General features: G+C 35.9%; 2 protein-coding genes across 2 annotated transcripts in view; one reads left to right on the forward strand and one right to left on the reverse strand.

The window, feature by feature from the left end:
• The window catches only part of LOC107190302 (ribonuclease P protein subunit rpr2), a 27,135-nt gene extending 23,868 nt beyond the window's left edge, over positions 1 to 3,267 (forward strand). The window contains exons 4-5 of the mRNA XM_015579093.1: positions 2,918 to 3,174; positions 3,245 to 3,267. Coding sequence (XP_015434579.1) covers positions 2,918 to 3,174; positions 3,245 to 3,267 — 280 coding nt within the window. The remainder of the gene's footprint in view (positions 1 to 2,917; positions 3,175 to 3,244) is intronic.
• A 2,402-nt stretch (positions 3,268 to 5,669) lies between these two features.
• Positions 5,670 to 14,543, reverse strand: part of LOC107190304 (cadherin-87A) — a 108,166-nt gene continuing 99,292 nt past the window's right edge. Inside the window, 5 exon segments of the mRNA XM_015579094.1 lie at positions 5,670 to 5,794; positions 9,728 to 9,941; positions 10,018 to 10,119; positions 10,206 to 10,330; positions 10,407 to 10,542. Of these exon segments, the coding sequence (XP_015434580.1) occupies positions 5,678 to 5,794; positions 9,728 to 9,941; positions 10,018 to 10,119; positions 10,206 to 10,330; positions 10,407 to 10,542 (694 nt within the window). The 3' untranslated portion in view covers positions 5,670 to 5,677.

Here is a 14,543-nt window from a genome sequence, read left to right on the forward strand (position 1 = left end):
CTTATAACTAACAAACGAAGCATTTTTCGCAATTTCGTTATTCTTGATTTTCGTCTTATTTTGCCTCAAAGAATCACCCCTTAATTTTTTTCCCACTAGTTGTCGAACACCCTGTATATACAACCAAACTTGACCATCATATCTCTGAAAATAATAATGTTAAAAAAATTCGCCATAGCCCGGTAATATCCCCCTCGTGCTATTTAATTTAATGTAGGTAAACAGGTTTCTCGTATTTGAAATAGTTTAGGATATAATAGAATTATATGCTGTTAGCGAGGACACCTTGTATGTAAGTGAAATCACTGCAATAACTCCCAATGCAATAATTTGGACGATAATTGATACAGATGAAATCTGTATGGTTCAAACGGGACCACATAGTGATTATTATGTTATTATTCTATTTCTTTCCGTCATTAGCATTTTTCGAAATTTCAAGGACGCCTTCAATTTTTTAAATAGAAGTCAAAATTTTATTTTAATAACGAATGTTATGGATAATAGTATAACAAATTCAGTGATATGTATTACGATTGATCATTAGATAATTTTTAAAGAAATTCTACCAACTGATGTACCGACAACTGGTTTTACAGATGTTTGACTGTTTGGGAATCTTTACAATAACATTAACAAAAGACTATCGTTTTGTAAATATCTTTTAGTTTAGATTCTAGATGATGATTTTACATGAGTTAAAGTTATAAAAGTTTAGGAAAGATGTTCAAAATGTTATTCTTGGACGTCAATACACTTTCGAATTCTTTATTGAATATTATGTCGATGAATAATTCAGTATGTCGTGGCGATCGAGCCATGCATGTTTCGGCAGTAACAATTTTCGCCTAAGTTAATATTTTGGGAATTATCGCAGTGGTTCCACTTATGCCACTTCGAATAATTATTAAAGTTAAAATATGTCTTAAAATAATCGATTTTTCATATGAACAGGTTAATATTTTTTGTGCAGAATTACGAGCTGGATTGACCGACGTAATAAAAAATATACAGTTCTATTCAAAAAAACAAACCTGACCTTCATATGTCATCTACGCATCCACTTACAAAAAAACTAATGACGTAATATTATGTCCCGCTTAAAACCATTCAAGTTTTATCTGAAACATTTTTTACTAAAATTATTACTTACGCAGTAATCGAAGTGGTTCAAGTTACGTGCTCTACCCTGTATATTCGAGTCTTTATGAAAAAAAATCCGAAACCGGGTACTTGGATACCCGGATCCGAGTACGGATATCCGGATACTCAGATCCGGATTTGTATTCGGATTTCGAGTTATAAGGAGTAATCCGAGTACCCGGATATCCGGATAGTAAGAGCTCTAAAATTTACCATAATAACCGACCATAAATCTCTCACATGGGTATTTAGTGTAAGGGATCCGGGCTCTAGATTAATCAGGTGGAGACTAAAATTAGAAGAATACGACTGAGATTCGTTATAAGGAAGGTAAAACAAATAAAAACGCGGATGCTCTTAGCAGAATGCATGTTTTCAAACGCGGACAAGGAAGGCCGCGGAAAATTCCGTCGACTGACGACCAACCTACACCCAGTAACGCGTGGGAAGACGATAAGGCGGGGGACATCGAACCTTCAGCTGAATCCCACTCTGACGATCCGTCGGACACAGAATACGATTTAGGTATAAAACGAACTTTAAAACGTATCCTATTAAAATATACATGGCCAGTTATAAGACAAGACGTGCAAAACTATTTTTTAAAGTGCGAAAAGCGTCAGTATAATAAATTATACAGAACAACTAAAGGTCCTATGGTTATAACAGACCCATCAGATCCGTTTGAAAAATGTGCATTAGATATTGTAGGACCGTTACCCGAACCTAACAATCGAAACAAATATGTACTAACATTTCAAGACACACTCACAAAATTTAGTAAAGCAATACCATTACAAAACCAGGAATTGGGTACAGTAGCAAAGGAACTCGTTTCTAAAATAGTATGCGAGTACAGAATACCCCAAAAACTACTCACTGACCAAGGAACTAATTTCTTTAGTCAGATATTTAAGAACACATACAAGTTACTTAGAATAGATAAAATTCAAACGACAACCTATCATCCACAATCAAATGGCGCGCCCGAAAGAAGCTACAGAACACTGGTCGAATATTTGAAAAATTTCATCGAAGAAAATCAATTAAATTGAGACGAATGGCTTCCCTATGGCATGTTCACTTACAACACAACTCCCCACACCACTATGGGTCACACTCCCTACGAACTATTATTTGGAAGACAAGCTGAATTACCGACATCACTTACACTTGCGCCGCAACCCAACTACACCTACGAGTCGCCGATAGCATACATTCTTGCCGGCCCCATGTCTTTCAATGCACGGTGCTCGACGCTCGGCGTTCGATGCTTGGCGCTCTATGTTCTGCGCTCGACACTTGCCGGCTCGAATAAACACGCTAATCAAAAGTATTGATTTTTCGGGTAGAAATCAAACGATATCGATACTTTCGGGTAGATATTAAACAAGTATCGATTCTGTTTGATATTTACATTTTTGATATGTATCAGCACCGCATTAAAAATTGGAAAAGGGTATCGATAACATCGATACGGTATCAGTCACATCACTATTTGTAGGACATAGTCATGGTTGGGACTGTGCGTGTCGGGACTATCGGGTGTGCCGAACTATTGGATGCTGGGCTATCAGAATTCTACTATACTAATAAAATGTTTTATTTTCTCCAGTAGCTACTTTTAGTAATGTCATCTCAACAATAATAAAGCTTAAATTTCTTTTAATATACTTCCGTATTTGTTGTATTTTATGAAATAATAATTCATAAAATAATTATTTATTAATGCATACTTAATACTGTAAGTAATTGTCAGTTGTTTTTTTTTCAGAGAATCCGATATCAAGAGAACAATTTGTAAGTGTTGCCAGTCTCCACTTATACCTGGTGAAACAGCAAAGGTGCGATTAGTGTCAAAGCCCGTGAAAGGAGTAAAGTCGACATGTTTAATTTGTTTAGGTGTGAAAAAGTATGCAACAAAAAAAGGTTACAAATTATGGATTGAACAGGATAAGTCAGTAATCCAGATTTATAATTATGTACCAACATCAGAAGTTGTTAAGATAAAACCGAAATCTTTGGATAAAGGTAACTGTACCTATACTGAAGGTACTAAGTAAATACACAGAATTGAATATTTATTTCCACATGATGTTAGATGTGATGAATGTTGATGTATGAATACTTTTTCTTGTTACCAATGATTTACATAAAGTATGTTACAATAAATTTATAATCAATAAACAGATACATTTACGAACTGGAATATTCATAACCATCTAATAATATTGTGATACTGATATTGGTTTTACATTAAATGCTTGTAGACATAACGTGACCATAGTTAAGTTATTGTTTTTCTTCGGGTACATGATATATTATGATAAAAACCGTTTGCAAACAATTTTTCAGATCCAAATACACATGTTTTGTTGAGGACGATTTAGGTGATGAAAAGTCCTTGCAAACAATGTGGAATGATTATGTTTTTACATAACATAGAAATTGAATGCAAACGATTCTATTTGAACTAGCTATGATATGACTATATCCGCCCATCGCCAATGAGTTGCACGAAATCCCAAATGCAAGTCAACAATCACATACATACCCGGGCGTAATCAAATCACAGTTTTATTGTATACAAATCAGTCCTTTAACCCTAACTTAAATAAATATGTAACGAATATTGTAAACAACAGTTCTACGCGAACGTATGATAAATGTTTATATTTCGATTAGAATTTTTCTTATTACGAGTATTGTTAAGGCAGAGATTGAAATATGTCAAAAGATGAGTTTTCGTTGATTCTTGAATATTTGTTTCTAAGCAGAATGAAATTTTTCCAAAAATACGTTTCTATCGATCGGTGTAGATGACGTTCAGCTTTATCATACTAATAATAAGTTTGTGTTTAAAAATGATCATTTAAACATTGTTTCGAATCTGAATTACAAACTTATGTTTGACCTTAGGTTTGAATTCGAAATTGATTGTTGCAATCTGAATTTGAATGTAAGTAAACATATTTGATCACCACTGCAACAGTACATTTTAATTGTAAAGTCTTTTGTATTGTAATAAAATTTTATAATAGAATCAATGATAACAGAGATATAACTAGATCTCATAATAGCAAACATATTCTATATTGTACTCATATACCCATTACATTTCTTCGAATTACAAAATTACTTACAAATTGCAAAGATCTTTTTATTTTTTATGCTACACGAAATTACATTGCTTATTTTTTTCGGTTTGTTTTTACATTTCTCTATTTCTCTATGTATCTTTGTTTTTTTAAATATTTTGTTTATTGCCTTGTGGTTATTGTATACCATGATAATATAATAGTAATTACTCTTACATAAACTTAAATTACTCAAATGTAATAAATATATAGAAAGCCATTAAAAATTTTGTAGCTATTTTAACAAAATTTACATTCTCAATAACTTTACCTTAAATTCAATTTTAGGTTGCAACAGTTAAACTGAAGGTTAGATTTAAATTTTTCCGGTAATATTTAAAAAAATTTACTGCGGTTTAACTGATATTAAACTTTCAATTTTAGTGCTCCATTCATGCCAATAGTTATAAAGTATTAACAACTTTATAATATCAATTGTTTAATAGTGCAGTTTTTATAACATGATAGTTATTAGCACTTTTTAAATCATAAAATATATGAAAGCAAAATTTGAATGAAATCAAAACGAAGTTATTTTCGGGGAATTAAATATTTCGCTTTAACCAAGAATGACATTTTTAAAGGAACAAAACGATCTTTCTTACCTTTGTATAAAACTTTTTGCAAATGTAACACAAGTTCCTTTTGAAACTCTTTTTGAAACATTTGAATAGGGACGTGTTATTTTTTAAACAATTTCAAACCCTGCTTTAAAAGTATGAGTTTGTTTGTTACCTACAACACTTTATTGTGCTGATGCCGTAATGTGACATCCACTTGTTCAAGTGGAAAATAATGACACTGTAAGTACGTTCCTTCATTATTCCACTTATAAAATGTACACAAAGTGTATAAATATTAAACTAGTGAGGAAGTAATGAAAAAACTGCGCTGGACGGAGTCTACACATTCACGTATATACATATATCTGTCGTGCCAATCTTCGGTCGTTAAGCTATTTCACAGTATCTATTATCTAGCGTTTTTGATTTTTCTAATGATGAACCTAACGATTAATTAAATGGGACCACAGGTTGGCAACGCACACATATATACATGCACACACCGGCTACAGGGAAATATTTATTCCAATAATATTGACTGTTATTCGTCGTTACGCTTCGTTTAATATTCTTCACTGCTAAGAGTACGAACTGAATAGCAAATGGTAAGAGGCTTTTATAGTTAATTCGGAAAATTCTCGTCCATCTTAAACACGCGTCTACTCGCAGACAAACCTAACGATGTTATCCGATTATTGTCGAAAAGGTGTGTGCGTGCGAGTGTCTTTTCTTTCGAAAGCGCGTGTTAACAGTCAGAGCTGAGAATGAAGAGGTAAACCGTATGTGAATAAAGTGACACATTGATTAAAAAACGAGCTTGACGGGAAACTTAATTTATACTAGTCCTGAAACGAACTGGGGTTGGCCATCGCAATCGAGTGTAAGTTGTGGCATTACATTGGAAGATGGCTGAAACGTTGATCCTTGGAAACCCATTGCTGATTCGTAAAGCTGTAATGTAACATATAATGCTTTAAATATATTATATCATAATTGTACTAATAATATATTTAAAATGTACTGGACGTTGTTATGAGCAAATTGGGGTACATGGAATTCCATTCCACATGATCACATTGTGAACTTGATGTCAGCGTTTTTATTAAATTTAACTATGATGAAGTTAAATTAGAAAGGGTGTACAAAATACAATAATTAGTCTGTTTGAAACCGATATAATTTGTATCTACAGGTCGTTTGAAAATTATATGTCATGGCCACCATAGCGTTAGTCTACACCTTCAGATCGGTGGAAATCTGTAAAACAGTCATCGCAAAATTGACCTTGACCTTGACATTCAAGGGCAGGTTTTTTTATCGTATCCTTCGTACTCTATTGGTTATGAGGATAAAAAGCCTTAACGGAACCATGGATCACAATTCATCTGTTCTCTTGGAAAATGATGTTAAAATTCCATTAGCATTCGGATTAATTTTATTTAGAATGTGCTTAAATTTTTCAGTTAGATGCAGGGTAATTAGTATTTAAGAGGGATGTTCAATAAACATTGGCACTATGTTGCAAATAATGTATTATCAATGTTTCACTCCTTCAAAATACTTCTCCTACTCGACATATTCCAGTCGTACTGAAGATAGCTGTCACATCCATTGTAGTAACCTCGCCTTAACAGCGCACAAAGGCTTTCAGTTTTCAGGTTGACTGCCCACGCGTCATCCCCACCACTGGAGGCGATCTCTATTTCATATTTTCATGCAACAACAATTGAATATTTCTATAGTTACATTGCAAAATTTATTTATGTGCGAAAAATATGATTTTTCTTTAACATTAAATTTCTCCAAAACTGAGAGTGACGAAAAAAACAGTTTGCAAAGTACATAACTAGCGCGTGGAACTCTTTCAGATACGTAAAGTAGGAATCGGAGCGCTTAAAGAAATAACAATTTGTTCTACAGTGTCGTTACAATGAGTGCGTGAAACCAAAAATTCCAATTTAACAGTTCATCATTAATTTAATTTACAATTCATTATCGAATTCAATTATTCACTGCGATTATACATCGATCAAATAAAAAATTTAATTGTTAATGGCGATAGATAATCAAATATGTCAATTGCAGTTGTTAATCGTTAATTGGATTAAATATTGCACAACACTGCTTTCGAGATATTTGTCAAAACAGTGTCATAAAAAATCAATTTTTAATACATTATGAATGTTTAAGTACTTTAAATAATCATGAAGACATCCGTTAATTTTGCACCAATGTCTTGGGATAGGTATTTTTAAATTTATCTTAAAAAAGAAAAGTCCAGTGTAAAATCGAACCATATTACACGGTACTGCATATTTTTTTAGTAAAGAAATGCTTATAAAAAGTTGCGACAGACTTCTTTTCAAATCAGAAAGAAATTAATTTATTTATATATATAAAAAGAGAAGGAAAATAATTTATATTTTATATATTAATAATTTATTATTTTTATTATTTTATTAATTTAATTTTATATACTATTTTTCATTCAAATTTATTTATTTAATTTATAACTTGATCAAAATATCAAATCTGTCGTGACGAATGTCATAGCACACGTCGGCTGTGACATTCGTCAGTCGACGGCCGGCACGACGTTTCTCGTGTGCGCTCTACAATGTAACCCTATGTATTTCTACAGTCGTGTCTTGTATCGTCCGACAAAAACGCTCGTGTGGCCACGGCCTTAGTCATCGGCTCGTTAATGGGAAGCCACTTCGGCACTCTAGGGCAACAAAGTATTCGTTTGATGAGTTCCATGCCCCCCAGTGGGTATGACGCTTGGACAATAATAGTGGATAAACAGCCACTCGATAATCGAGAGGTTCCTGTAATAGGGAAAATTCTGATTGTTGAATTTTCCTCTATTTTTTCTACCTAATGACGTAAAAATCCCGCAAAAAATCTGATAGATATTATTTAATAATATAATTAGAATAATATTTAGTAGATATTATTTAATTTTATATAATTTTTTGCGATTTTTTGGTAGAGTATCTTAGTTGTGAAAAATTAAAAAATGCTAAAAAATAATGATATCCTCTAATATATATTGTAGCGTTGGCTACAAACCGCAGGGCGTAGCCACCACTAGCGCGGGAACTCGGCTGGCAAGCTCGCGCTCTGATTGGTCGGGGTTTTTCGTGAATATCTTGTTAACAAAGCGTCAAACAACATTTTTGCAAAGGAAAAACTTGTTTCAAATCACCTCACGAGTCTCCCATTTCCGTGTCATCCAATATTTTCGTTACATCCTGTATAATAAGGTATATGAATTGTATTTCATTTGTTATTAAAATTTGTATGTTTCTTAATTTGGAACGTGCTGTTTCTTCTTTACAGGTAGATACTTCGAATCACATATTTATGATCTGTATAATATCTCATAAAAAATTACATGAATCAAATCTGCGATTTCGAGCATTCACTTTATTCCCATTTAAATTTTGTTATGTATATATAATGGGCCTTCGGTTACCCGCAACGGTCCTAGTTGTAAAATCAGTCGGGGTCCCGCTCCACGAAACCGGTATAACCGAGTATATAATATGTTAACCTTTAAATGACCTTCGGAGGAATTATTTTTCAAAAAGTATATCTTAACGTTCGGAGACGATGTTCATGCTTCCCGTACTTTAGTAGGCTCCCATTGATGCAAACACTTTTTTAAGAATGTTTTATTTATGGATGAGACAACATTTACCCATCATGGTTCAGTAAATTTACGAAATACTCATTATTGGGCCGTTGATAAGTAAATTAAGAAAGGCAGTGGAGTGATAATGTTTGTTGCGGCGTTATAAACAGTACAGTAATCAGGCCATACTTTATAAACGGAACCTTGACGGGACAAAATTATAAATGATTTTTGAAAGAAATTCTGAAAAACTTACTAGAAGACATACCCCTTTCAATTCATCGTATATGGTTCAAGATCAAAAGTAGTATTGGACCGAAATTTCCTGGCCGGTGGATCGGACGTGGTGGAATTGTTCAGTGGCCAACATGTTCAACGGGCGGTAATCCAGTCAATTTATTTGTATAAGGAACGTTAAAAAATAAAGTGTACGCCAATATACCAACAACTGCTGACGATATGCGTCAAAGCATATTGACAGAATGTAGGAATGAATAATGTGCAGTTTTCTTTAGGAAACAGATTATAAACATGTTTAAATTCCAAAGGCCACCATTTTGAACCATTTTGTAGTTTATAGATATCTTTCGACAGTGTTTCAGTGTTTACATCAATAAAAGCCTACTAGAGTACGGGAAACATGAACACCGACTTCGTACGTTAAGATATGCTTTTTGATGAATAACTCCATCGAAGGTCATTTGAAAGTTAACATACTATACATGGTTGAATTTTTATTTTCATTAGCAATGAAAATACGTTATCCCATTTAAAAAGACGAAACGTAAAATGTAAGTGCATTGTGAATAAAGTTAGTCTGAATGCTAATCGTTTTGTAACATCATTTTTCAAGACAACGGTTGAGTTTTGACTGAAGGTTCTTTTGAGACTTTTTCTTCCCACGATGAGTAGAATATAATACCATGAAAAATAAATTTGACATTGAAATTCAAAACCGAAATCTCCACCAAGACGAAGGTGTAGAATCCGGCTATGATAGCCGCAACATGTAATCCCTTCACACTCTCTACATGAAACATGGAAGGTGCCCGTAACAATTGAGAAATAAGAGTCTAAATTATCCTGCCATTGTCCATAACAAAATTTTAATAAAAACACATTATGTATGGAAATATCTGTCTTAAATTATTTTAATAGTTTCGGAAAAAACATTTTAGGTAAACTTATTTGTCCGATTTAAATTATATGTATTATAGAAAGGTATTTCAATACGTCTTTTTACATACACTGTGGTTTCCTGGAAGCGTTGTATAATCGGGTGTTGTTGGACGGTGCCTGCTTGTAGGCAGTGGACGTTGTATAGTCGCGTAAGTATTATCCTGAGATGTATCACCCATACCAACGCTGACACCACTTCCACGTCTCTCTGTACCTAGACCGCCCTCAGGTTCACTGAATACTTGCATTGTTAGCTCCTGTTCCTCGTAGAGTTTAAGTTTTCTGGAGCCATTAAAATAGTGATAAATATTGTATCTAGTTGTATTATGCTTTCTTGAATGATTGCGTATTAACTTACTGTTCAATCCATAAAGGATTTTCCGTGGTATTTAATTCATCAATAATTTGCTTCTTTATTAATCCATCTTTTTTTCTTATATCACTTGGCACAGTAATCACCCTGAAATCATGTAGCCGTTTATATTGTATATTTTAAAATAATAAACATAACTTTTCTTCTGATATTAAATTTCTTTGATTATTTACCAATGACGCAAACAACAACAAACGACTGTTACTGTAACTGCGCCAACTAGTAGAACTACTAATAAAGCTATCAAAGCTGCTAATGCAGGATCAAAAGGTTCTTCTTGTACTCCAGCATAAGCAGGCTGAAGAAATATCAGTGTTAGTGATAAATATCATTATATCTCTTAACATATATTTTATATAATGTAAAATACATACTACAACATTCTCAATAGCAAAACCTGCGTAGTAATCTTTCAAGAAGTCATATTTTGCATCAATGACTTTAAGTACTTGTGGAATAGGAGCAATGGTCTGAGTTTTTGATTCAACAACGTGTAAATACATATCACACCTACGAACATATTCAAATATTATATTGTGCATAATGTAAATATGACATATAATATATAATTGTATGGTATATTTACATAATTTATTTAGTGTATACCGACGAACAAGGTCGGCTTCCTGTAGGGGAAAAAGTATTACAGGGGTTAGGGCCTCTTACCGCTTAAAAATTTATTTCAAATACTGAAATAAATGTTAAACCGAATGTTAATTTCGCATGAATTTCAGTAACTCCGAGGCTAGGTAGAAGGTCTTTCCCTTACATCACTTTTTCCCCTAGCGGAAGCCGAGTTTGCTCGCAGGGGTAGAAGAATATATGTATAGTTATAATATATACATATGTATATATAATATAATATAAAAAATACAATAAAAATAAAACAATATTATGAATAATGATAGATATAAGGATAGAAACAGGGAACTAGGTATGGAGAGATATTGAAATAAGGATATCAAAGTCAGAGATAAGGGACAATGGACCAGATTAAGGCCCGTCGCACACGAGTGGCACGCGTCATTTTGCAACCGCGTCGATTTGATACCGCATTTTGGCAGTACATTCATTTATATGAAGCAATTCACATGTGACGCAAGGTTTCGGCGGCAATGTTGCGTCCTGTTTGAGTCAAGCGATTAAATAATCTTAAGAATTAGTAACTACCTAATTCTAGTAACCTTTTTGATTACTTAAAGGAGCATTTGATACTATGTTTTCCGATTTAATGGAAGATGAGGTCAAATTTTGTAATTACTTTAAAATGAGTATAAAATTGTTTGAGGAACTATATATAAAAATTAAACAAAACGTAGAATGTCAAAACACAGCAATGAGGATGTTATTCCACCAATTGCAATTATTGCAGTTACATTGAGGTAAGTATAATATTTACTCTTTTAAAGTATGGACAGAAACAGTATAGCTACCACAATTTTTAAACAATACAAGGTTAATGAACTTATAATAAATGAAGGAACTAATAGTAATTAATAAAAAAGGTATCAAGATATATAAAACAGAAATAAAAAGAAGTAATGAAGAAGTAAATGATAAACAAACACTTTTTCTAATTTTTTGAATAACATTTAAAATTTCTGTTTTCAGTTGAATTTTTTGATCTGTATTAAAAGTTTCCATAATTGGAAGTAGTGATTGTAAAAATAATGAATCTCCATGCTGTTTTTGTAATGTTTCTAGCGTTGTCATAACTTTAATCATCATGTCTTCTAAAAGTCGTTTTCGTTTTGATGTTGAGGCAATATTGCTTGTTCATACAATAAATTACACATTCCGGATATATAAATTGCTCGAGCAAAATAATTGACTGTCGGCTGAGATATTAGCGTTACATTTGCGATTTGTAATACCTGTGTTCATTTCAGAAAATGAACTAGCCGCGAAGTTGTCGTCGAAACCTGTGTCACGTGTGAATCGCTTCATATAAATATATGCATTGCTAAAACGCTGCGTCCTATAATTGAGTTCTAGTATTCATATGTTAAAACACAAACAGAACGCAAAGTTGGCACCGAAATCTGTGTATCACGTGTGAAATATGTGAATTGTTCATATAAATGAATGTACTGCCAAAACGCGGTGTCAAATTGACGTGACTGTAAAATAACGCGTGCCGATCGTGTCCGCCAGGCCTAAGATGAGGGAATGAAGAAAGTACGACAGGGAGGGGGGACCGTGATCAAGAATACGGGGTATGCGGTAGAGGGGAGGAGTGTATGCTGCATGTATGGAGGTGAGTAGTGATGGGTAATCGAGCCATTTGAGCCGAGCCGAGTCGGAGACGAAAAGCTCGAGCCGGCTCGAAAGCCGGATGAAATCATCAAAAGCAGCAACGCCGGGCCTCGGCAGGGCGAGATGTTATCTGATACCCTATAACAGGCCTGTCCAACTTGTGGCCCGCGGGCCAAAATGGATAATTGCCCCTACCGGCCTGCTCTTTCAGCCGAGGGGACTGACCCCCCTCCATATCCACAAGAAGCCCGACGATATACAAGGTGTCTCAAAAATGTCCTCCGACCCGGAAATGGGGCACTCAGGGGGTGAATTGGAACAACTTTTTCCTTAGCAACAATGTAAACTGAGGCTTCGTTACCGAGATATTAACGAAAAACCGCGACCAATCAGAGCGCGAGTTTGCCAGCAGAGTTCCCGCGCTAGCGGTGGCTACGCGCTACGCTTGTACTACGATGCTCCGAACAAGTAGGTTACCATGCATCGCAGGAAACCGCGTATAATAATAGCAAATAAACAAGACGTAACAAATAAAATCGTGCTTTTTATCATTTGTCGTTTGTTATTTAAAGAGATTAATGAATGAAACGTAAATGTAGGCAAATTATGTTTAACGTAAAAAGACGAATGCACATTTACATTTTTGTAAATTCCTTTTTACGAATTTGTAAATTTCCTTTTCAAATAACGTGTGAACGAAAAGGTAATGTAACAAAGAATAAACGAGAAGTGATTGTAGTTCGGTGAAATTAATAAAACAATAATGACCAATAAACTGAATAGAACTCACCCTTACGGAAATTCACCTGCAGCGTAGAAACCTGCGTCAGTAGGTCAGTGTACCGATCCTGGTCATCGACGGCCCAAACGGTTTATGGCAGGGTATGGCCCAGTTCGCAGGTGATCGCAGGTATACCTCACCAGCCGAAGTTAAGGGTTGTAACGTCAAGTGCGTCCTGGTTATTCCACAGAATACGTGCTCGCTTCACTGCACGACCACTAGTTAGTTAGTTAGTTGTACAGTTCTCCCGAGAGAGGGGAAGTGCGATTTCCCCCCCAAGGCCGCAGCAGTGGCTCTGTCGCCGTTAGCTATCACACAGCCCCCGCCACAATAGCCGGGGCTGCGGTGGGCGTTACCCGGGGCTATTATTTCCCCCAGTTTTCCAACCCGACCAACTTTTTTAGGCCCGGGCCACATGGAGGCGAGGAAGTACTCGCTGGGGGGCGGAGAGTCACTAGGATCGTCCCATTCCTACCTAAATCATTGACTATGGAATATGTCGTCGGGGCCACCGATCCTTCGTCTCCAAAGTGAGTACCAGCTCACTCTTTGCTTCACCCACAGACCGAGTCTGTACCAGGGGTGGAATCATCGTGCTTGCGTACGTTCCAACATCGAGAGAGAGCTGTGTCACCTGTTTCAACCCCCTATTGTACTACCTACCTATGTCCCGAATATTTCAGGAACCCCCCCTCCTCTGATACCCCACACACAAATCTGCCACCCCCCTCAAGGACAGGGAGAGAGTCCCGGGACTCCGATAGAGATACATGGGGAGGCCGTTCTAGCCGACCTCAAGGAGAGACGTGGTCGGGTTCGGCGATCACCTCCCCTGGGAGCCGCAGTGGACCATAAATGAATCCACCGCCAGTATGACGCTAGTCTAAAATTACAGCTGGGTATGTGAATCTACTAGAATAGAAAACGTGGTAGAGTAGGTCGCGCCCTCCCCCCTCCCTAGAGTTTGCAAGGAACGCGACGCGAGACAATGGCCCACCGGACTTCGCCGAAATTTCTCCGAAGAGGAAATATCAGGTTCATCAGAGACCACCGCCCGCGTTCTGGGTCAATAATCACCCCTCCTTATTGGTTGACGCTCTCTCTCTCAGGCGTACCACGGATCGTTGCAGCGTGTGCCAGACGCCTTCGTAACCCGTCGACATGTTTGTTCCGAGGTCACGAATGTTTACCGGCACATGGGGCCTATTTTCGATAATGCCATACCCTACGTCCGGCGCCTCGTTCGTGAGAACTGCCTTCCGGAATACGATGTCCGCGGGGCTCGTTGGGCCGTGGACCCGCAAAGTCATGCTCTTCATGCTTCCGGGACTCGGTTCTCCAGTATACGCCCCTCTGTTCGGAATCGCATTCGGGCCCCCACGCGTTTTGATCTACTCAAGCACGACCACAAACACTGATCACCCGACACAATCACTTAATGTATTTTTAATCCAACGTGTTGTTACTACGTTAG

The sequence above is a fragment of the Dufourea novaeangliae genome, unplaced genomic scaffold (genome assembly GCF_001272555.1).
Source record: "Dufourea novaeangliae isolate 0120121106 unplaced genomic scaffold, ASM127255v1 scaffold181, whole genome shotgun sequence".
In the NCBI taxonomy this organism is placed as follows: Eukaryota; Metazoa; Arthropoda; class Insecta; order Hymenoptera; family Halictidae; genus Dufourea; species Dufourea novaeangliae.